Source organism: Salvelinus fontinalis, chromosome 5, assembly GCF_029448725.1.
Source record: "Salvelinus fontinalis isolate EN_2023a chromosome 5, ASM2944872v1, whole genome shotgun sequence".
Lineage (NCBI taxonomy): Eukaryota > Metazoa > Chordata > Actinopteri > Salmoniformes > Salmonidae > Salvelinus > Salvelinus fontinalis.
This window is the reverse complement of record NC_074669.1, coordinates 1,450,035-1,473,844: the sequence shown is the minus strand read 5'-3', so window position 1 is coordinate 1,473,844 and position 23,810 is coordinate 1,450,035. Positions and strand designations below refer to the sequence as shown.

At 51.4% G+C, this 23,810-nt stretch overlaps 1 protein-coding gene across 1 annotated transcript in view; it reads right to left on the bottom strand.

Annotated features, from left to right (window-relative positions):
• Window positions 1-23,810, bottom strand: part of epx (eosinophil peroxidase) — a 39,756-nt gene that overhangs the window by 4,042 nt on the left and 11,904 nt on the right. Inside the window, exons 6-14 of the mRNA XM_055921962.1 lie at window positions 23,013-23,142; window positions 20,869-21,075; window positions 9,442-10,168; window positions 7,662-7,822; window positions 5,357-5,615; window positions 4,125-4,295; window positions 3,323-3,385; window positions 2,906-3,080; window positions 233-444 (exon numbers count right to left, since the gene is read on the bottom strand). Of these exons, the coding sequence (XP_055777937.1) occupies window positions 233-444; window positions 2,906-3,080; window positions 3,323-3,385; window positions 4,125-4,295; window positions 5,357-5,615; window positions 7,662-7,822; window positions 9,442-10,168; window positions 20,869-21,075; window positions 23,013-23,142 (2,105 nt within the window). The remainder of the gene's footprint in view (window positions 1-232; window positions 445-2,905; window positions 3,081-3,322; window positions 3,386-4,124; window positions 4,296-5,356; window positions 5,616-7,661; window positions 7,823-9,441; window positions 10,169-20,868; window positions 21,076-23,012; window positions 23,143-23,810) is intronic.

The following is a 23,810-nucleotide window of genomic DNA, read 5'->3' as shown; positions in this document are numbered from 1 at the left end:
CTTCCAGGCAGAGAGGATAAGGTGAGGGATGAGGGTTAGGAGAACAGTACCTGTGTCAGGCTCCTTCCAGGCAGAGAGGATAAGGTGAGGGATGAGGGTTAGGAGAACAGCACCTGTGTCAGGCTCCTTCCAGGCAGAGAGGATAAGGTGAGGGATGAGGGTTAGGAGAACAGCACCTGTTCCATCCAGACAGAGAGGATAAGGTGAGGGATGAGGGTTAGGAGAACAGTACCTGTGTCAGGCTCCTTCCAGGCAGAGAGGTTAAGGTGAGGGATGAGGGGGTGGCTGCAGGCCAGCATGTCTTCTGGGCTGACCGTACGGCTGAATGGGTCGGAGGGAACACGTGTGATGTGCGTGTTGTCACAGATGATACGGGACAGGGACACGGTGTGAAGCTGAGCTCTCTGGGTGCTGGTGAACACAGCCTCTCTCTCCCACCAGAACCTGACAGAGTGGGAGAGGTTGCTGGGTAGGCAGACATACTGTAGGGCCGATTCAAACAGACACATTGTGTGGGCAGCATCTCAGACATACCCTGAGTGTACAAAACATTAGGAACACCTTCCTAATATTGAGTTGCACTCAAAACAGCATCAATTCGATGTGGAAAGCGTTCCACAGGGATGCTGGCCCATGTTGACTCCAATGCTTCCCCACAGTTGTGTCAAGTTGGCTTGGTGGACCACACATGGGAAACTGTTGAGTGTGAAAAACCCAGCAGCGTTGCAGTTCTTGACACTCAAACCGGTGCGCTTGGCACCTACTACCATACGCCGTTCAAAGGCACTTCAATATTTTGTCTTGCCCATTCACACTCAGAATGGCACACATACACAATCCATGTCTCAACTGTCTCAAGGTTTTAAAGTCCTTCTTTAACCTGTCTCCTCCCCTTCATCTACACTGATTGAAGTCGATTTAATTAACAAGTGACATCAGTAAGGGATCAAAACTTTCACCTGGTCAGTCTGTCATGGAAAGAGCAGGTGTTATTAAAGTGGTGCCCACTAAGTGTAGATGGTCACGAGATTAATGGATTTTTGGGAAATGATCAATATACAATCTATTCATTCAAACAATATATATGGCAAACCTGTCTAAGCCCAGGACTCAATCCGGTCTGTAGCCCAGGACTCAATCCGGTCTGTAGCCCAGGACTCAATCCGGTCTGTAGCCCAGGACTCAAACCTGTCTAAGCCCAGGACTCAATCCGGTCTGTAGCCCAGGACTCAAACCTGTCTAAGCCCAGGACTCAATCCGGTCTGTAGCCCAGGACTCAAACCTGTCTAAGCCCAGGACTCAATCCGGTCTGTAGCCCAGGACTCAAACCTGTCTAAGCCCAGGACTCAATCCGGTCTGTAGCCCAGGACTCAAACCTGTCTAAGCCCAGGACTCAATCCGGTCTGTAGCCCAGGACTCAAACCTGTCTAAGCCCAGGACTCAATCCGGTCTGTAGCCCAGGACTCAATCCGGTCTGTAGCCCAGGACTCAAACCTGTCTAAGCCCAGGACTCAATCCGGTCTGTAGCCCAGGACTCAATCCGGTCTGGGGACGATCCGCGTCGTAGCGCGGGTCACATCCGGTCTGGGGACGATCCGCGTCGTAGCGCGGGTCACATCCGGTCTGGGGACGATCCGCGTCGTAGCGCGGGTCACATCCGGTCTGGGGACGATCCGCGTCGTAGCGCGGGTCACATCCGGTCTGGGGACGATCCGCGTCGTAGCGCGGGTCACATCCGGTCTGGGGACGATCCGCGTCGTAGCGCGGGTCACATCCGGTCTGTAGCGCGGGTCACATCCGGTCTGTAGCGCGGGTCACATCCGGTCTGTAGCGCGGGTCACATCCGGTCTGTAGCGCGGGTCACATCCGGTCTGTAGCGCGGGTCACATCCGGTCTGTAGCGCGGGTCACATCCGGTCTGTAGCGCGGGTCACATCCGGTCTGTAGCGCGGGTCACATCCGGTCTGTAGCGCGGGTCACATCCGGTCTGTAGCGCGGGTCACATCCGGTCTGTAGCGCGGGTCACATCCGGTCTGTAGCGCGGGTCACATCCGGTCTGTGGCGCGGGTCACATCCGGTCTGTGGCGCGGGTCACATCCGGTCTGTGGCGCGGGTCACATCCGGTCTGTAGCGCGGGTCACATCCGGTCTGTAGCGCGGGTCACATCCGGTCTGTAGCGCGGGTCACATCCGGTCTGTAGCGCGGGTCACATCCGGTCTGTAGCGCGGGTCACATCCGGTCTGTAGCGCGGGTCACATCCGGTCTGTAGCGCGGGTCACATCCGGTCTGTAGCGCGGGTCACATCCGGTCTGTAGCGCGGGTCACATCCGGTCTGTAGCGCGGGTCACATCCGGTCTGTAGCGCGGGTCACATCCGGTCTGTAGCGCGGGTCACATCCGGTCTGTAGCGCGGGTCACATCCGGTCTGTAGCGCGGGTCACATCCGGTCTGTAGCGCGGGTCACATCCGGTCTGTAGCGCGGGTCACATCCGGTCTGTAGCGCGGGTCACATCCGGTCTCTCAGTGGTCTGAACTGAACAATAGAGTCTAACACCATCTCATCTCACCTGTCTCTGTCTCTCAGTGCTCTGAACTGAACAATAGAGTGTAACACCATCTCACCTGTCTCCGTCTCTCAGTGCTCTGAACTGAACAATAGAGTCTAATACCATCTCATCTCACCTGTCTCCGTCTCTCAGTGCTCTGAACTGAACAATAGAGTCTAACACCATCTCATCTCACCTGTCTCTGTCTCTCAGTGCTCTGAACTGAACAATAGAGTGTAACACCATCTCACCTGTCTCCGTCTCTCAGTGCTCTGAACTGAACAATAGAGTCTAACACCATCTCACCTGTCTCCGTCTCTCAGTGCTCTGAACTGAACAATAGAGTCTAACACCATCTCACCTGTCTCCGTCTCTCAGTGCTCTGAACTGCTTGGCCAGCAGACAGGCCAGGAGGGGTCCCACCCGGCCCCCAGGTAGAGGAGGCTCTGAGATGGCCCCCACCCATACGTCGATGTTCTGGGACGTCCCGTACAACAACAGGAACTTCTCAGCCAGACCAGAGTTACCCAGAATACCTGCCAGGCCAGAGGTCAGACGAACGTGATGGAAATACGTTGGAACACATTTTTTTTTTGTCTTATATTATCATTCATGGTTTTAAATGTAGTATGGTGCATTGTATACACTTATGTGTTTGGAATTAGGAGGACCACAATGAAAACTAGTGCGGTGTATACAAATATGAAAACAGGTTCTCAATGAGTTTGGATATAATGTATTTTTTTATAATGATCAAATATTCTGTTTATCTATCTACCTGCAAGGTCAGAGGTGGTGTTGGGAACAGAGAGGCCACAGAGCCCGCGCCACGAGCTGTAACCTGGTAGAGCAGGAAGTAGGGGAAGGAGAGATTGATGGAGGGATACAGAGAAGAGGGGTAGAGGAATGCAGAAAACAAATGGAGATAAAACAACAAGCATTAGTCCGGTTGGGTCGTCTTCTAACATGTGAGTTTGAGAACAAGGATAAGTCCGGTTGGGCCGTCTTCTAACATGTAAGTTTGAGAACAAGGATAAGTCCGGTTGGGTCGTCTTCTAACATGTGAGTTTGAGAACAAGGATAAGTCCGGTTGGGCCGTCTTCTAACAAGTATGTTTGAGAACAAGGATAAGTCCGGTTGGGTCGTCTTCTAACAAGTATGTTTGAGAACAAGGATAAGTCCGGTTGGGTCGTCTTCTAACAAGTATGTTTGAGAACAAGGATAAGTCCGGTTGGACCGTCTTCTAACATGTGAGTTTGAGAGTATACTATAAGTACTGTATACTGTTTAATATAACCAGCAGGGACCAGGTAGGCCTGTACTAATATAGTATAATAGTATAGTACTAATATTACAAGGCAGGCCATGGTCTATATAATATAGTATAGTAATATAGTACTAATATTACCAGACAGGCCATGGTCTATATAATATAGTATAGTAATATAATACTAATATTACCAGGCAGACCACAGTCTATATAATATAGTATAGTAATATAATACTAATATTACCAGGCAGGCCGTGGTCTATATAATATAGTATAGTAATATAGTATAGTAATATAGTACTAATATTACCAGGCAGGCCGTGGTCTCGGCCCCGCTGCAGGTTGAGGGCACCCAGGTCTAGTGGCATCCCACCCTGGGCCTGGAACAGTCTCTCAGTTAGCTCCTCAACCATCATCTGGCCTGGCATCTGGAGCTTGGCTGGGGATAGGAGGAGGCCACGCAGCACTGGGTCTATACCACCTGAGAGAGGTGGGAGAGAGGTGGGGGAGAGAGAGGGGAGAGAGAGGAGAGAGGTGGGAGAGAGGTGGGGGAGAGAGGTGGGAGAGAGAGAGGAGAGAGGTGGGAGAGAGGTGGGGGAGAGAGGTGGGAGAGAGAGAGGAGAGAGGTGGGAGAGAGGTGGGGGAGAGAGGTGGGAGAGAGAGAGGAGAGAGGTGGGAGAGAGGTGGGGGAGAGAGGTGGGAGAGAGAGAGGAGAGAGGTGGGAGAGAGAGAGGAGAGAGGTGGGAGAGAGAGGAGAGAGGTGGGAGAGGTGGGGGAGAGAGGTGGGGGAGAGAGAGGAAAGAGAGGTGGGAGAGAGGTGGGGGAGAGAGAAGAGAGAGAGGTGGGAGAGAGGTGGGGGAGAGAGAGGAGAGAGGTGGGAGAGAGAGAGGAGAGAGGTGGGAGAGGTGGGGGAGAGAGGTGGGGGAGAGAGAGGAAAGAGAGGTGGGAGAGAGGTGGGGGAGAGAGAAGAGAGAGAGGTGGGAGAGAGGTGGGGGAGAGAGAGGAGAGAGGTGGGAGAGAGAGAGGAGAGGTGGGAGAGAGGTGGGGGAGAGAGAGGAGAAAGATGAGGGAGAGAGAGGAGAGAGAGATTGCACATATAAGTGAATTTGGCCCAATACTTTTGGTCCCCTAAAATGGGGGGGACTATGTACAAAAAGTGTTGTAATTTCACACTATTTGGATCAAAATACCCTCAAATTAAAGCTGACAGTCTGCACTTTAACCTCATAGTCATTGTATCATTTCATCCCAAAGTGCTGGAGTACAGAGCCAAAATAACAACAGATAAATTCCCTGTCCCAATACTTTTGGAGCTCACTGTATGTGGTGGTTTTACTTACTTTTGTTTAATAATGCACTGATTTTAAGTCTCTCCAGGTAAGACAAGAGCTTCTGCTAAAAACATTTGGGCCAGTTTCCCGGACCCAGATTAAGCCTACTGCTGGACTAAAAACCTATTTCAAATGGATATTTTCTATTGAGAATACTTTTTAGTCCAAGGCTGTGTCCGGGAAACCGGCCCCTAATATAAAATGTTCTCACCCTCCTGTACGACCCTCCAGGATGCGAAGAGGGAGTGGTGTAGGGGCAGAGGTGGGTGCTGTGGGGCGAGGCTGTACCCAGGGCCCAGGCGGGCCACCATCGGCTGCACGGTGACGTGGGCAAAGCGGAAGGCGGCGGCTGAGAAGACGTTAGCGATGCTGGGGTCAATCTCAGGGTCGTAGCCCTTGTACGGAGGCATCAGGAGGGAGGTGGGGGTCTCACCCAGGACCCTGGGCAAATAGTGCTCCCAGGTCAGGATCTGGGGAGGAAGAGATCAGGGGTGAGGCAGTATTCTTACTTTAGGTCCGTGTCACTGTCTGCAATACAGAAAACAGAAAGCACGACACCGACTCCATCATCACTTGTAGGCCTGATAACCAACTGGCGTTGTGGTGCGAGGACAACAACCTCTCCCTCAACGTCAGCAAAACAAAAGAGTTGATTGTTGACTTCAGGAAACAGAGGAGGGAACATGCCCTGATCCACATCAACGGGACTGCAGTAACGGGACTGCAGTCAGACGTTTTAAGTTCCTCGGCGTCCACATCACAGAGGACATGACGTGGAACAACAAAACCACGACTCTTGTCAAGAGGGCGCAACAGCGTTTCTACTTCCTAAATTGGCTGAATACATTTTGCATGCCAACCCGGGTCCTCTCCAAATACTACCGCTGCACCATCGAGAGCGTCCTGACCGGTTACATCACGGCCTGGTACAGGAATTGCTCCGTCCACAACAGCAAGGCCCTCCAGTGGGTGTTGAAGACGGCCCAGTACATCACTGGGACCGTGCTCCCACCCATCCAGGACATCTACTCAAAACAGTGCCTGAGGAAGGCCTGCAGCCCCCCCCCCCCCTCCCTCAGCCACGAGCTGTTCTCTCCCTTACTGTTGGTCAGACGGTACCGGAGGATGAGGTCTGATAGAAACTGTCTCTGAGCCTGTTGGTATCTACAAGACATCAGACTGCTGAACACTTGAAGTGGACTGACCACCTGCTCTGATTCTCACACAATCGCCCCTTCCCCAAAACACATGTAAATATAGTATAAATTGTGTCTTCCTAGATTATACTGATGCTAAAGGGATTATTCATTCTACTGAGACATTTACTTTATGTTGGTTTTCTTATCTTGTATTTCTATTTGTTGTTGTATTGTCCAGAAGGAACCTGCAAGTAAGCATTTCGTTGGACGGTGTATCCCGTACATACAACTAATAAACAATAGGAAGCAAAAGAAACAGAGAGCAAGTAGAAGGGGACACAGAGCTGTATCACCTAGACCCCAGAGGAGGCGTCATCTGTCTGGGAAACAGAAGCACCTAGAACCCAGACCCTGGAGGAGGCGTCATCTGTCTGGGAAACAGAAGCACCTAGAACCCAGATCCTGGAGGAGGCGTCATCTGTCTGGGAAACAGAAGCACCTAAAACCCAGACCCTGGAGGAGGCGTCATCTGTCTGGGAAACAGAAGCACCTAGAACCCAGACCCTGGAGGAGGCGTCATCTGTCTGGGAAACAGAAGCACCTAGAACCCAGATCCTGGAGGAGGCGTCATCTGTCTGGGAAACAGAAGCACCTAGAACCCAGACCCTGGAGGAGGCGTCATCTGTCTGGGAAACAGAAGCACCTAGAACCCAGACCCTGGAGGAGGCTTCATCTGTCTGGGAAACAGATGCACCTAGAACCCAGACCCTGGAGGAGGCGTCATCTGTCTGGGAAACAGAAGCACCTAGAACCCAGACCCTGGAGGAGGCGTCATCTGTCTGGGAAACAGAAGCACCTAGAACCCAGACCCTGGAGGAGGCGTCATCTGTCTGGGAAACAGAAGCACCTAGAACCCAGACCCTGGAGGAGGCGTCATCTGTCTGGGAAACAGAAGCACCTAGAACCCAGACCCTGGAGGAGGCGTCATCTGTCTGGGAAACAGAAGCACCTAGAACCCAGACCCTGGAGGAGGCTTCATCTGTCTGGGAAACAGAAGCACCTAGAACCCAGACCCTGGAGGAGGCGTCATCTGTCTGGGAAACAGAAGCACCTAGAACCCAGATCCTGGAGGAGGCGTCATCTGTCTGGGAAACAGAAGCACCTAAAACCCAGACCCTGGAGGAGGCGTCATCTGTCTGGGAAACAGAAGCACCTAGAACCCAGACCCTGGAGGAGGCGTCATCTGTCTGGGAAACAGAAGCACCTAGAACCCAGACCCTGGAGGAGGCGTCATCTGTCTGGGAAACAGAAGCACCTAGAACCCAGACCCTGGAGGAGGCGTCATCTGTCTGGGAAACCAACCCATAGTGTGTGTACCTGATGGACAGCCCCCATGATCTTCCTGGCCTCCTGGTACAAGGTGTCTGGGCTCCAGTGAGGGTTGAGGAGGTGCAGCTCTCTGACCAATCTGTTGTGTTCCCTCAGGAACAACGTGTGGAGTGCTATCATCCCCAGGTGCTCATTGGCCCGTGAGTCACCTAGACAACAGAATACAGGAAGTTTGACCCAGAGACATACAGTTACTAGGAGGAAGAGCTTTCAAGGTGCTCATTGGCCCGTGAGTCACCTAGACAACAGAATACAGGAAGTTTGACCCAGAGACATACAGTTACTAGAAGGAAGAGCTATCAAGGTGCTCATTGGCCCGTGAATCACCTAGACAACAGAATACAGGGAGTTTGACCCATAGACATACAGTTACTAGAAGGAAGAGCTATCAAGGTGCTCATTGGCCCGTGAGTCACCTAGACAACAGAATACAGGAAGTTTGACCCATAGACATACAGTTACTAGAGTTACTAGTCTTTCACATGTTATGAACCAGTATTGGTCTGTCACATGAATGAAACAAAACGGTAATGATTAATTAATTATGCTAAATCAAGCAAATATAACTTATCTGTGTATAGCCGTATATAAGACAACTGCTGGGTCTGCCCAGGCAGAGCTCCTGATTGACATGTGTACTACGATGCATTGAGTTGGTTGGAACCTTTTCAGCACGCTGACAATAAACAATAATTCACATTAAGATTGACTCTGAGTGTCCCTGGTGTTGAACTTTGACCACAATCTGTAACCTGAGGTCTGCTACAGTACATTACCACTAGTCAACTGACCAGAACATTCCGACAGGATGTTTAACCTGAGGTCTGCTACACTACATTAACAACGATCATAGAAATTGTTCAAAAGTTTTGAAAACAATTCTAATAAATACAATATAATTCAGATATTGACTGAATTATAAAGCATAAAATATTTTACTTGCCTAGACATTATAATGAATGGAGTTCAGGGATTTTTGAATAGTTTGTGTTAAAACAAAGAAAATTATGTGTGCCTCGTTTGCATAAACATACAGGACTATTTGCATATATAGATGAATGAATTAACATAAGTGAGTGTAACCACCAAACACTTGTTCTGTCTACCCTACCAGCACTCAGCAGCAGTGTCTAGACTGCCTCATTAATTACTGTTGTTGTCACGTTCTGTTGTATAATTCAGCAAGTGTGTCAATAGCGGGACACCCTCTGATAAAAATAAGATTTATTTAAAAAAATTACAATTTAAAAAAATGTACACCCATCAAAATAAAGTTATCTTTCTCCTCTTTCTTGTGATGTAAGTGTGGAGACGGTGCGTTAAATCCCTGACTAAACTTTAACGTTCATACAGATTCAACTGAAAGACAATGTATCCCAATGAGCCCATGTCAGCCATTACCGGGGTGTGTTTGACAGGTCATTGCGAACATTTCCTGCGGTGGTAACGCTAACGGGGGAAAAACATCAGGCACAAGCAAGCGTATAAAAGAGTCAGAAGAGTAAAATGAAAGCAATCCATCCAGCGAGATTTAAAGTGATAAGTGGATTTTACATCCCTCAAACACAGGAAATACTGCTGAAAAAGACAGACCCTCAGGTGGGCGGGGCATGCGCGTTGCTATAGAAACATTCTGTATCTAGGCACACAGTTTATAGCAGCAGATAACTAGGTTGTTACTGTAAAGCACTTTGTGAGAGATGTTGCAAAAAGGTCTTTATACATGCTTTTGTTTGATTGATTGATTCATTGATGGATTGTAACATACCTGCTTGGAAACAGGATGTAATATTCTCCTGTTCTGTTGGCGCAGTAGCAGATGTGTCAGAGGCACTTGTGGCTCCGGTGAAGTTGGCCCCAGACCCGCTTCGTGGCCCACAGGGATCCAGGCGTCCCTGTAGGCGAGGCAGGTAGGGCATGTAGGCGAGACCCTGGTCTGAGGCCTGGTCATTGAGGGCCAGAAGACCCAGTGGAGAGGAGAGGTTCCTCAGGGCCGCAGCCATGGGGGAGGAGCTACCGTACACCATACTGGCGTCCACGAATGAGGTGATGGCGTTCAGTTGCTCCCGGTGATGGTGGGGTGTGGCCCCGGTGAAGGCTTCGCTCCCGACACAGCTGGGCGCCGAGCGGAAGAAAGGCATGCAGCTCTGTATACCAGTACGAGGGTCTGACAGCGGGATCTGGAGAGAGGGGAAGGAAGGTAAGCAGCTCTGTATACCAGTACGAGGGTCTGACAGCGGGATCTGGGGAGAGGGGAAGGAAGGTAAGCAGCTCTGTATACCAGTACGAGGGTCTGACAGCGGGATCTGGGGAGAGGGGAAGGAAGGTAAGCAGCTCTGTATACCAGTACGAGGGTCTGACAGCGGGATCTGGGGAGAGGGGAAGGAAGGTAAGCAGCTCTGTATACCAGTACGAGGGTCTGACAGCGGGATCTGGGGAGAGGGGAAGGAAGGTAAGCAGCTCTGTATACCAGTACGAGGGTCTGACAGCGGGATCTGGAGAGAGGGGAAGGAAGGTAAGCAGCTCTATATACCAGTACGAGGGTCTGACAGCGGGATCTGGGGAGAGGGGAAGGAAGGTAAGCAGCTCTGTATACCAGTACGAGGGTCTGACAGCGGGATCTGGGTAGAGGGGAAGGAAGGTAAGCAGCTCTGTATACCAGTACGAGGGTCTGACAGCGGGATCTGGGGAGAGGGGAAGGAAGGTAAGCAGCTCTGTATACCAGTACGAGGGTCTGACAGCGGGATCTGGGGAGAGGGGAAGGAAGGTAAGCAGCTCTGTATACCAGTACGAGGGTCTGACAGCGGGATCTGGGGAGAGGGGAAGGAAGGTAAGCAGCTCTGTATACCAGTACGAGGGTCTGACAGCTGGATCTGGGGAGAGGGGAAGGAAGGTAAGCAGCTCTGTATTCCAGTACGAGGGTCTGACAGCGGGATCTGGGGAGAGGGGAAGTGTGTGTGTTCTTCCTATTTAAGAAATAGGAGGTAGGTCTACCTGTTTGACAGACGACATTAGGCTATAGGCTGCTATATCCATAGATTTTGTCGGGCCAGTTCCTCCACCCACCACGCACTCTTTAAACAGCTTACCTCCGTGTCAGTTAACGGCTTGGTGTGTTAAGTTCAAATCAGAACTCAAATTGAGTGGGTATGTGAGGATATGCCACAGGTCTGCGTACCTTTTGTTAAAGAAAATGTCAAAAAGCATAGACCTACCCTTTGTCAGCTTAAGATTTGAAGAAAAGAAAATGTCAAAAAGCACAGACCTACCCTTTGTCAGCTTAAGATTTGAAGAAAAGAAAATGGATCCAGCACTTTGGTCTGTGATGCTTTATACTAGAAACAAGATGTAAAAAAAAATATTTAAAAAAAGGCGGGAAAGATGTGACTCCGACGAATGTAAGAATATCATTGGTTTGTCTCTATGACATTCGGAGGCTGAGCTACAACCCTCTATAGTTGAGAAGACAACCATTTTACTTTGATTGTGAAGTCATTTAAATCTGTCGCTATCATTTTTGTAATACAGAAGATGTTTTAAACCCAGACAGCTTCTAGGTGAAACACTTGTGACCTACCGAGCACAGATGTCAATTCAACATCTATTCCACGTTGGTTCAACGTCAATTTCATTCAAATGACATGGAAACAACATTGATTCAACCAATGTATTGCTGCCACGGAAGAGTAGCAGCAGGGTAAAGCTTACATTTGTTTTTACGTAGGTAGGGCCTACTCAGTCGAGGTTGGGAAAAGTAGGTCTCACTTTTAAAAGTACCATGCTTAGATTCATTATGACGTCTCAGATTGAATTCAAACGAGGACAGTTTCGCTACAAACAACACACACTGATTTGGCATTGGAGAAATAGGCTTATGAGAAGATGAATGCATAGGCCTTTCTCTCTGTCCATTATTAGCTGGTAATTAGTGTAGTGAAAAAGATCCTGCTAGGGTCTCCAGTCGTGTAAACTTATGAAGAATTGCATGAAATGCGTGTATAAAAGGCTACTTGTACTCGGACCCGCAAATACAAAATGGTAGATTCATGCAATGTCTTTATTACAAAAGGAGATATTTCCCCGCTACTCTTGTCCATGGTGGTCTGAGAACCCACAACCTTCTGGCCCACAGCCCTGCCCCTTGTCCATGGTGGTCTGAGAACCCACAACCTTCCTGCCCACAGCCCTGCCCCTTGTCCATGGTGGTCTGAGAACCCACAACCTTCTGGCCCACAGCCCTGCCCCTTGTCCATGGTGGTCTGAGAACCCACAACCTTCTGGCCCACAGACCTGCCCCTTGTCCATGGTGGTCTGAGAACCCACAACCTTCCTGCCCACAGCCCTGCCCCTTGTCCATGGTGGTCTGAGAACCCACAACCTTCTGGCCCACAGCCCTGCCCCTTGTCCATGGTGGTCTGAGAACCCACAACCTTCTGGCCCACAGCCCTGCCCCTTGCCCGCTATAGGACGATGAACAGTTTCTAAATAACGTACACACCTTTACATCTACTTTGTTTATAAACATTGAAGAAAAACAAGTTTATATTCTGGGTTCTGATGGAGTGTGACAGTTGAACTAAACTCATGAGGCATTTATATTTATAAGTTATATTATTCAACAATCAATGGGTACATATATTAATTTGTAAGTAAAAAAAATGGATGTAGCAATTGCAGACCGCTCCATGAAATGGAATCATTGTTACAGAATTAAAAGTAAAGCCTGCTAGTAAAGCACAGTGCCAATAAAGTCATTTCAAAATCTAAGAAAAACAAAGTGGATAGGTGGGTTAGTGTTAGGAGGGGAAGGTGGGTTAGCGTTAGGAGGGGAAGGTGGGTTAGCGTTAGGAGGGGAAGGTGGGTTAGCGTTAGGAGGGGAAGGTGGGTTAGCGTTAGGAGGGGAAGGTGGGTTAGCGTTAGGAGGGGAAGGTGGATTAGCGTTAGGAGGGGAAGGTGGGTTAGCGTTAGGAGGGGAAGGTGGGTTAGCGTTAGGAGGGGAAGGTGGGTTAGCGTTAGGAGGGGAAGGTGGGTTAGCGTTAGGAGGGGAAGGTGGGTTAGCGTTAGGAGGGGAAGGTGGGTTAGCGTTAGGAGGGGAAGGTGTGTTAGCGTTAGGAGGGGAAGGTGGGTTAGCGTTAGGAGGGGAAGGTGGGTTAGCGTTAGGAGGGGAAGGTGGGTTAGCGTTGGGAGGGGAAGGTGGGTTAGCGTTAGGAGGGGAAGGTGGTTTAGCGTTAGGAGGGGAAGGTGGGTCAGCGTTAGGAGGGGAAGGTGGGTTAGCGTTAGGAGGGGAAGGTGGGTTAGCGTTAGGAGGGGAAGGTGGGTTAGCGTTAGGAGGGGAAGGTGGGTTAGCGTTAGGAGGGGAAGGTGGGTCAGCGTTAGGAGGGGAAGGTGGGTTAGCGTTAGGAGGGGAAGGTGGGTTAGCGTTAGGAGGGGAAGGTGGGTTAGCGTTAGGAGGGGAAGGTGGGTTAGTGTTAGGAGGGGAAGGTGGGTTAGTGTTAGGAGGGGAAGGTGGGTTAGTGTTAGGAGGGGAAGGTGGGTTAGAGTTAGGAGGGGAAGGTGGGTTAGCGTTAGGAGGGGAAGGTGGGTTAGCGTTAGGAGGGGAAGGTGGGTTAGCGTTAGGAGGGGAAGGTGGGTTAGCGTTAGGAGGGGAAGGTGTGTTAGCGTTAGGAGGGGAAGGTGGGTTAGCGTTAGGAGGGGAAGGTGGGTTAGCGTTAGGAGGGGAAGGTGGGTTAGCGTTAGGAGGGGAAGGTGGGTTAGCGTTAGGAGGAGAAGGTGGGTTAGCGTTAGGAGGGGAAGGTGGATCAGCGTTAGGAGGGGAAGGTGGGTTAGCGTTAGGAGGGGAAGGTGTGTCAGCGTTAGGAGGGGAAGGTGGGTTAGAGTTAGGAGGGGAAGGTGGGTTAGCGTTAGGAGGGGAAGGTGGGTTAGCGTTAGGAGGGGAAGGTGTGTTAGCGTTAGGAGGGGAAGGTGGGTTAGCGTTAGGAGGAGAAGGTGTGTTAGCGTTAGGAGGGGAAGGTGGGTTAGTGTTAGGAGGGGAAGGTGGGTTAGCGTTAGGAGGGGAAGGTTGATCAGCGTTAGGAGGGGAAGGTGTGTTAGCGTTAGGAGGGGAAGGTGGGTTAGCGTTAGGAGGGGAAGGTTGATCAGCGTTAGGAGGGGAAGGTGGGTTAGCGTTAGGAGGGGAAGGTGTGTTAGCGTTAGGAGGGGAAGGTGGGTTAGCGTTAGGAGGGGAAGGTGGGTTAGCGTTAGGAGGGGAAGGTGGGTTAGCGTTAGGAGGGGAAGGTGGGTTAGCGTTAGGAGGGGAAGGTGGGTTAGCGTTAGGAGGGGAAGGTGGGTTAGCGTTAGGAGGGGAAGGTGGGTTAGCGTTAGGAGGGGAAGGTGGGTTAGCGTTAGGAGGGGAAGGTGGGTTAGCGTTAGGAGGGGAAGGTGGTTTAGCGTTAGGAGGGGAAGGTGGGTTAGCGTTAGGAGGGGAAGGTGGGTTAGCGTTAGGAGGGGAAGGTGGGTTAGCGTTAGGAGGGGAAGGTGGGTTAGTGTTAGGAGGGGAAGGTGGGTTAGCGTTAGGAGGGGAAGGTGGATTAGCGTTAGGAGGGGAAGGTGGGTTAGCGTTAGGAGGGGAAGGTGGGTTAGCGTTAGGAGGGGAAGGTGGGTTAGCGTTAGGAGGGGAAGGTGGGTTAGCGTTAGGAGGGGAAGGTGGGTTAGCGTTAGGAGGGGAAGGTGGGTTAGCGTTAGGAGGGGAAGGTGGGTTAGCGTTAGGAGGGGAAGGTGTGTCAGCGTTAGGAGGGGAAGGTGGGTTAGCGTTAGGAGGGGAAGGTGGGTTAGCGTTTGGAGGGGAAGGTGGGTTAGCGTTAGGAGGGGAAGGTGGTTTAGCGTTAGGAGGGGAAGGTGGGTCAGCGTTAGGAGGGGAAGGTGGGTCAGCGTTAGGAGGGGAATGTGGGTTAGCGTTAGGAGGGGAAGGTGGGTTAGCGTTAGGAGGGGAAGGTGGGTCAGCGTTAGGAGGGGAAGGTGGATCAGCGTTAGGAGGGGAAGGTGGGTTAGCGTTAGGAGGGGAAGGTGTGTTAGCGTTAGGAGGGGAAGGTGGGTTAGCGTTAGGAGGGGAATGTGGATCAGCGTTAGGAGGGGAATGTGGGTTAGCGTTAGGAGGGGAAGGTGGGTTAGAGTTAGGAGGGGAAGGTGGGTTAGCGTTAGGAGGGGAAGGTGGGTTAGCGTTAGGAGGGGAAGGTGGGTTAGCGTTAGGAGGGGAAGGTGGGTTAGCGTTAGGAGGGGAAGGTGGGTTAGCGTTAGGAGGGGAAGGTGGGTTAGCGTTAGGAGGGGAAGGTGGGTTAGTGTTAGGAGGGGAAGGTGGGTTAGCGTTAGGAGGGGAAGGTGTGTTAGCGTTAGGAGGGGAAGGTGGGTTAGCGTTAGGAGGGGAAAGGGTGGGTTAGCGTTAGGAGGGGAAGGTGTGTTAGCGTTAGGAGGGGAAGGTGTGTTAGCGTTAGGAGGGGAAGGTGGGTTAGTGTTAGGAGGGGAAGGTGGGTTAGTGTTAGGAGGGGAAGGTGGGTTAGCGTTAGGAGGGGAAGGTGGGTTAGAGTTAGGAGGGGAAGGTGGGTTAGCGTTAGGAGGGGAAGGTGGGTTAGCGTTAGGAGGGGAAGGTGTGTTAGCGTTAGGAGGGGAAGGTGGGTTAGTGTTAGGAGGGGAAGGTGGGTTAGCGTTAGGAGGGGAAGGTGTGTTAGCGTTAGGAGGGGAAGGTGGGTTAGCGTTAGGAGGGGAAGGTGGGTTAGCGTTAGGAGGGGAAGGTGGGTCAGCGTTAGGAGGGGAAGGTGGGTCAGCGTTAGGAGGGGAAGGTGTGTTAGCGTTAGGAGGGGAAGGTGGGTTAGCGTTAGGAGGGGAAGGTGGGTTAGCGTTAGGAGGGGAAGGTGTGTCAGCGTTAGGAGGGGAAGGTGGGTTAGCGCTAGGAGGGGAAGGTGTGTTAGCGTTAGGAGGGGAAGGTGTGTCAGCGTTAGGAGGGGAAGGTGGGTTAGCGTTAGGAGGGGAAGGTGGGTTAGTGTTAGGAGGGGAAGGTGGTTTAGCGTTAGGAGGGGAAGGTGGGTTAGCGTTAGGAGGTGAAGGTGGGTTAGTGTTAGGAGGTGAAGGTGGGTTAGCGTTAGGAGGGGAAGGTGTGTTAGCGTTAGGAGGGGAAGGTGGGTTAGAGTTAGGAGGGGAAGGTGGATCAGCGTTAGGAGGGGAAGGTGGATCAGCGTTAGGAGGGGAAGGTGGGTTAGCGTTGGGAGGGGAAGGTGGGTTAGCGTTAGGAGGGGAAGGTGGGTTAGCGTTAGGAGGGGAAGGTGGGTCAGCGTTAGGAGGGGAAGGTGGGTTAGCGTTAGGAGGGGAAGGTGGGTTAGCGTTAGGAGGGGAAGGTGGGTTAGCGTTAGGAGGGGAAGGTGGGTCAGCGTTAGGAGGGGAAGGTGGGTTAGCGTTAGGAGGGGAAGGTGGGTTAGCGTTAGGAGGGGAAGGTGGGTTAGCGTTAGGAGGGGAAGGTGGATCAGCGTTAGGAGGGGAAGGTGGGTTAGCGTTAGGAGGGGAAGGTGGGTTAGCGTTAGGAGGGGAAGGTGGGTTAGCGTTGGGAGGGGAAGGTGGGTTAGCGTTAGGAGGGGAAGGTGGGTTAGCGTTGGGAGGGGAAGGTGGGTTAGCGTTGGGAGGGGAAGGTGTGTTAGCGTTAGGAGGGGAAGGTGGGTCAGCGTTAGGAGGGGAAGGTGGGTTAGTGTTAGGAGGTGAAGGTGGGTTAGCGTTAGGAGGGGAAGGTGTGTCAGCGTTAGGAGGGGAAGGTGGGTTAGCGTTAGGAGGGGAAGGTGGGTTAGCGTTAGGAGGGGAAGGTGGGTTAGCGTTAGGAGGGGAAGGTGGGTTAGCGTTAGGAGGGGAAGGTGGTTTAGCGTTGGGAGGGGAAGGTGGGTTAGCGTTAGGAGGGGAAGGTGGGTCAGCGTTAGGAGGGGAAGGTGGGTTAGCGTTAGGAGGGGAAGGTGGGTTAGCGTTAGGAGGGGAAGGTGGGTTAGCGTTAGGAGGGGAAGGTGGGTTAGCGTTAGGAGGGGAAGGTGGGTTAGCGTTAGGAGGGGAAGGTGGGTCAGCGTTAGGAGGGGAAGGTGTGTTAGCGTTAGGAGGGGAAGGTGGGTTAGCGTTAGGAGGGGAAGGTGGGTTAGCGTTAGGAGGGGAAGGTGGGTCAGCGTTAGGAGGGGAAGGTGGGTTAGAGTTAGGAGGGGAAGGTGGGTCAGCGTTAGGAGGGGAAGGTGGGTTAGCGTTAGGAGGGGAAGGTGGGTTAGCGTTAGGAGGGGAAGGTGGGTTAGCGTTAGGAGGGGAAGGTGGGTTAGCGTTAGGAGGGGAAGGTGTGTCAGCGTTAGGAGGGGAAGGTGTGTTAGCGTTAGGAGGGGAAGGTGGGTTAGCGTTAGGAGGGGAAGGTGGGTTAGCGTTAGGAGGGGAAGGTGGATTAGCGTTAGGAGGGGAAGGTAGGTTAGCGTTAGGAGGGGAAGGTGGGTTAGCGTTGGGAGGGGAAGGTGGGTTAGCGTTAGGAGGGGAAGGTGGGTTAGCGTTAGGAGGGGAAGGTGTTTTAGCGTTAGGAGGGGAAGGTGTTTTAGCGTTAGGAGGGGAAGGTTGATCAGCGTTAGGAGGGGAAGGTGGGTTAGCGTTAGGAGGGGAAGGTGTTTTAGCGTTAGGAGGGGAAGGTGGGTTAGCGTTAGGAGGGGAAGGTTGATCAGCGTTAGGAGGGGAAGGTGGGTTAGCGTTAGGAGGGGAAGGTGTTTTAGCGTTAGGAGGGGAAGGTGGGTTAGAGTTAGGAGGGGAAGGTGGGTTAGCGTTAGGAGGGGAAGGTGGGTCAGCGTTAGGAGGGGAAGGTGGGTCAGCGTTAGGAGGGGAAGGTGGGTTAGCGTTAGGAGGGGAAGGTTGATCAGCGTTAGGAGGGGAAGGTGGGTTAGCGTTAGGAGGGGAAGGTGTTTTAGCGTTAGGAGGGGAAGGTGTTTTAGCGTTAGGAGGGGAAGGTTGATCAGCGTTAGGAGGGGAAGGTGGGTTAGCGTTAGGAGGGGAAGGTGGGTTAGCGTTAGGAGGGGAAGGTGGGTTAGCGTTAGGAGGGGAAGGTGGGTCAGCGTTAGGAGGGGAAGGTGGGTTAGCGTTAGGAGGGGAAGGTGTGTTAGCGTTAGGAGGGGAAGGTGGGTCAGCGTTAGGAGGGGAAGGTGGGTTAGCGTTAGGAGGGGAAGGTGGGTTAGCGTTAGGAGGGGAAGGTGGGTTAGCGTTAGGAGGGGAAGGTGGGTTAGAGTTAGGAGGGGAAGGTGGGTTAGCGTTAGGAGGGGAAGGTGGGTTAGCGTTAGGAGGGGAAGGTGGGTTAGCGTTAGGAGGGGAAGGTGGGTTAGCGTTAGGAGGGGAAGGTGGGTTAGCGTTAGGAGGGGAAGGTGGGTCAGCGTTAGGAGGGGAAGGTGGGTTAGAGTTAGGAGGGGAAGGTGGGTCAGCGTTAGGAGGGGAAGGTGGGTTAGCGTTAGGAGGGGAAGGTGGGTTAGCGTTAGGAGGGGAAGGTGGGTTAGCGTTAGGAGGGGAAGGTGGGTTAGCGTTAGGAGGGGAAGGTGTGTCAGCGTTAGGAGGGGAAGGTGTGTTAGCGTTAGGAGGGGAAGGTGGGTTAGCGTTAGGAGGGGAAGGTGGGTTAGCGTTAGGAGGGGAAGGTGGATTAGCGTTAGGAGGGGAAGGTGGGTTAGCGTTAGGAGGGGAAGGTGGGTTAGCGTTGGGAGGGGAAGGTGGGTTAGCGTTAGGAGGGGAAGGTGGGTTAGCGTTAGGAGGGGAAGGTGTTTTAGCGTTAGGAGGGGAAGGTGTTTTAGCGTTAGGAGGGGAAGGTTGATCAGCGTTAGGAGGGGAAGGTGGGTTAGCGTTAGGAGGGGAAGGTGTTTTAGCGTTAGGAGGGGAAGGTGGGTTAGCGTTAGGAGGGGAAGGTTGATCAGCGTTAGGAGGGGAAGGTGGGTTAGCGTTAGGAGGGGAAGGTGTTTTAGCGTTAGGAGGGGAAGGTGGGTTAGAGTTAGGAGGGGAAGGTGGGTTAGCGTTAGGAGGGGAAGGTGGGTCAGCGTTAGGAGGGGAAGGTGGGTCAGCGTTAGGAGGGGAAGGTGGGTTAGCGTTAGGAGGGGAAGGTTGATCAGCGTTAGGAGGGGAAGGTGGGTTAGCGTTAGGAGGGGAAGGTGTTTTAGCGTTAGGAGGGGAAGGTGTTTTAGCGTTAGGAGGGGAAGGTTGATCAGCGTTAGGAGGGGAAGGTGGGTTAGCGTTAGGAGGGGAAGGTGGGTTAGCGTTAGGAGGGGAAGGTGGGTTAGCGTTAGGAGGGGAAGGTGGGTTAGCGTTAGGAGGGGAAGGTGGGTTAGCGTTAGGAGGGGAAGGTGGGTTAGCGTTAGGAGGGGAAGGTGGGTTAGCGTTAGGAGGGGAAGGTGGGTTAGCGTTAGGAGGGGAAGGTGGGTCAGCGTTAGGAGGGGAAGGTGGGTTAGCGTTAGGAGGGGAAGGTGGGTTAGCGTTAGGAGGGGAAGGTGTGTTAGCGTTAGGAGGGGAAGGTGGGTTAGCGTTAGGAGGGGAAGGTGGGTTAGCGTTAGGAGGGGAAGGTGGGTTAGCGTTAGGAGGGGAAGGTGTGTTAGCGTTAGGAGGGGAAGGTGGGTTAGCGTTAAAAACAGACGAGTGAGAGAAAGAAGAAAGGAGCAGAAACAGAACCAGTTGGGTCACATGACAAGGAAGGACAGGTGTACCTCACCTGTAAAGGGAAGCAGGGATTGTTGTGGCCAGGGAAGATGTAATAAGAAAATAATTGCATTTATATAGCGCTTGGCTTTTCCACCAGGTGCTCAAAGCACTTTCCGTAGTAAGGGGGAGGTGCACCTGCTTCATGGCTTTTGTCAATGTACTGTCAGTCTGTATCCTGTTTCTCTGTTTCTCTGTTCTGGACTTCACTGTTTCTCTGTTCTGGACGTCTCTGTTTCTCTCTTGCTCTGTTCTGGACTTCACTGTTTCTATGTTGCTCTGTTCTGGACTTCACTGTTTCTCTGTTCTGGACGTCTCTGTTTCTCTCTTGCTCTGTTCTGGACTTCACTGTTTCTCTGTTGCTCTGTTCTGGACTTCACTGTTTCTCTGTTCTGGACTTCACTGTTTCTCTGTTGCTCTGTTCTGGACTTCACTGTTTCTCTGTTGCTCTGTTCTGGACTTCACTGTTTCTCTGTTGCTCTGTTCTGGACTTCACTGTTTCTCTGTTGCTCTGTTCTGGACTTCTATGTTCTCTGTTCTGGACTTATCTGTTTCTCTGTTTCTCTGTTGCTCTGTTCTGGACTTCACTGTTTCTCTGTTGCTCTGTTCTGGACTTCTATGTTCTCTGTTCTGGACTTCTATGTTCTCTGTTTCTCTGTTCTGGACTTCTATGTTCTCCGTTGCTCTGTTCTGGACTTCTATGTTCTCTGTTGCTCTGTTCTGGACTTCACTGTTTCTCTGTTGCTCTGTTCTGGACTTCTATGTTCTCTGTTCTGGACTTATCTGTTTCTCTGTTTCTCTGTTGCTCTGTTCTGGACTTCACTGTTTCTCTGTTGCTCTGTTCTGGACTTCTATGTTCTCTGTTCTGGACTTCTATGTTCTCTGTTTCTCTGTTCTGGACTTCTATGTTCTCCGTTGCTCTGTTCTGGACTTCTATGTTCTCTGTTGCTCTGTTCTGGACTTCTATGTTCTCTGTTCTGGACTTATCTGTTTCTCTGTTTCTCTGTTGCTCTGTTCTGGACTTCACTGTTTCTCTGTTGCTCTGTTCTGGACTTCTATGTTCTCTGTTCTGGACTTATCTGTTCTCTGTTCTGGACTTATCTGTTTCTCTGTTTCTCTGTTCTGGACTTCACTGTTTCTCTGTTGCTCTGTTCTGGACTTCTATGTTCTCTGTTCTGGACTTATCTGTTTCTCTGTTTCTCTGTTGCTCTGTTCTGGACTTATCTGTTTCTCTGTTTCTCTGTTGCTCTGTTCTGGACTTATCTGTTTCTCTGTTTCTCTGTTCTGGATTTCTATGTTCTCTGTTTCTCTGTTTCTCTGTTCTGGATTTCTATGTTCTCTGTTCTGGACGTCTCTGTTTCTCTGTTGCTCTGTTCTGGACTTCTCTGTTTCAATGCTAAGACCTTAACTACACTTTCAATAAATTGTGATTGATTTGATTTGACCTGTAGCTCTATGGGGAAGCAGGGAGTGCCTCACCTGTATAGGGAAGCAGGGAGTGCCTCACCTGTATAGGGAAGCAGGGAGTGTCCCGGCTGCATGTGCGGGTGCAGTCGGCCCCGGTCCTGAAGGCAGCTGTGCTGGGACTCTGAGGGGTCAGAGCGAAGTCATGGTCGATCCACTGACCCCACTCCACCAGCAGGTGGGACAGAGATGAGTCCAGAGAGATGTTCTCATTGTGGGTGTAGAGAACGTCCTGGGATACCAGGCGCACCTGGAGGGAGGTGGGAGGAGAGGAGGAGAGAGTGAGAAAGGTGAGGTTATTACAGTGAGTTTGGTTTTACAGCTGACCTGACGTAGAGTAAAATGACAGAGGAAACATTCTGTGTTGAACAGACGCTTATAATGGCTCAGGTCAACAGCAGTGCACTATATAAGGATAATGTAGCCAGAGATAGGATAGGACTCTTACCAGTGCAGGGTGTAGTAGATAGGATAGGACTCTTACCGGGGGCAGGGTGTAGTAGATAGGATAGGACTCTTACCGGGGGCAGGGTGTAGTAGATTAGATAGGACTCTTACAGGGGGCAGGGTGTAGTTATGAGACTCTTACCTGGGGCAGGGTGTAGTAGATAGGATAGGACTCTTACCTGGGCCAGGGTGTAGTAGATAGGATAGGACTCTTACCTGGGGCAGGGTGTAGTAGATAGGATAGGACTCTTACTGGGGGCAGGGTGTAGTAGATAGGATAGGACTCTTACCTGGACCAGGGTGTAGTAGATAGGATAGGACTCTTACCTGGGGCAGGGTGTAGTAGATAGGATAGCACTCTTACTGGGGGCAGGGTGTAGTAGATTAGATAGGACTCTTACCTGGGGCAGGGTGTAGTAGATTAGATAGGACTCTTACCTGGGGCAGGGTGTAGTAGATTAGATAGGACTCTTACCGGGGGCAGGGTGTAGTAGATTAGATAGGACTCTTACCTGGGGCAGGGTGTAGTAGATTAGATAGGACTCTTACCGGGGGCAGGGTGTAGTAGATTAGATAGGACTCTTACCTGGGGCAGGGTGTAGTAGATAGGATAGGACGCTTACTGGGGGCAGGGTGTAGTAGATTAGATAGGACTCTTACCGGGGGCAGGGTGTAGTAGATAGGACTCTTACCGGGGGCAGGGTGTAGTAGATTAGATAGGACTCTTACCGGGGGCAGGGTGTAGTAGATTAGATAGGACTCTTACCGGGGGTAGGGTGTAGTAGATTAGATAGGACTCTTACCTGGGGCAGGGTGTAGTAGATTAGATAGGACTCTTACCTGGGGCAGGGTGTAGTAGATTAGATAGGACTCTTACCTGGGGCAGGGTGTAGTAGATTAGATAGGACTCTTACCTGGGGCAGGGTGTAGTAGATTAGATAGGACTCTTACCTGGGGCAGGGTGTAGTAGATTAGATAGGACTCTTACCGGGGGCAGGGTGTAGTAGATTAGATAGGACTCTTACCTGGGGCAGGGTGTAGTAGATAGGATAGGACTCTTACTGGGGGCAGGGTGTAGTAGATTAGATAGGACTCTTACCGGGGGCAGGGTGTAGTAGATAGGACTCTTACCGGGGGCAGGGTGTAGTAGATTAGATAGGACTCTTACCGGGGGCAGGGTGTAGTAGATTAGATAGGACTCTTACCGGGGGTAGGGTGTAGTAGATTAGATAGGACTCTTACCGGGGTAGGGTGTAGTAGATAGGATATGACTCTTACCTGGGAAAGGGTGTAGTAGATAGGATAGGACTCTTACCTGGGGCAGTGTGTAGTAGATAGGATAGGACTTTGCTGGGGCAGGGTGTAGTAGATATGATAGGACTCTTACCTGGGGCAGGGTTTAGTTATAGGACTCTTACCTGGGGCAGGGTATAGTAGATAGGATAGGACTCTTACCAGTGGCAGTGTGTAGTAGATAGGATAGGACTCTTACTGGGGGCAGGGTGTAGTTATAGGACTCTTACCTGGGGCAGGGTGTAGTTATAGGACTCTTACCTGGGGCAGGGTGTAGTAGATAGGATAGGACTCTTACTGGGGGAAGGGTGTAGTAGAAAGGATAGGACTCTTACCTGGGGCAGGGTGTAGTAGAAAGGATAGGACTCTTACCTGGGGCAGTGTGTAGTAGATAGGATAGGACTCTTACCTGGGGGCAGGGTGTAGTAGATAGGATAGGACTCTTACCGGGGGCAGGGTGTAGTTATAGTAGGTGTGTTCAGGGTCCCAGCCCCTAGGGACCCCTCTGACGTCCTCATACTCTGGGGGGAGCCAGCGGGAATACGGGGTATTGGCTGCACCCCACTTAGGGTGCTGTCTGGAGAGGGTTGACAACGTGGGTGACATACACAAACTACAAGTCATGTCAAATCAAACACTCATTTCATTTGTACACGATAGTTTCAATCTGAACCCTACTGGCTGGACGTTGTCAGGCAGACAGGCAGACAGAGCGAGAGAAAAAGAGACAGACAGGCAGACAGAGCGAGAGAAAAAGAGACAGACAGGCAGAGAGATGGATAGACAGCCACAAGATCAAATCTAATTGTATTTGTCACATGCACCGAATACAACAGGTGTAGACTTTACAGTGAAATGCTGAATACAACAGGTGTAGTAGACCTTACAGTGAAATGCTGAATACAACAGGTGTAGACCTTACAGTGAAATGCTTACTTACGAGCCCTTTCCAACAATGCAGAGTTAAAAAGTAAATTTAAAAAAAAATACAACATTTGAAACAAAAATAAGGAAATAATAACAATAAAATAACAATAATGAGGCTACATATGAGGAGAACCGGCACCGAGTCAACGTGCAGGGGTACGAGGTAATAATGAGGTTACATACAAGTAGTACCGGCACCGAGTCAACGTGCAGGGGTACGAGGTAATAATGAGGCTACATACGAGGAGAACCGGCACCGAGTCAACGTGCAGGGGTACGAGGTAATAATGAGGCTACATACGAGGAGAACCGGCGCCG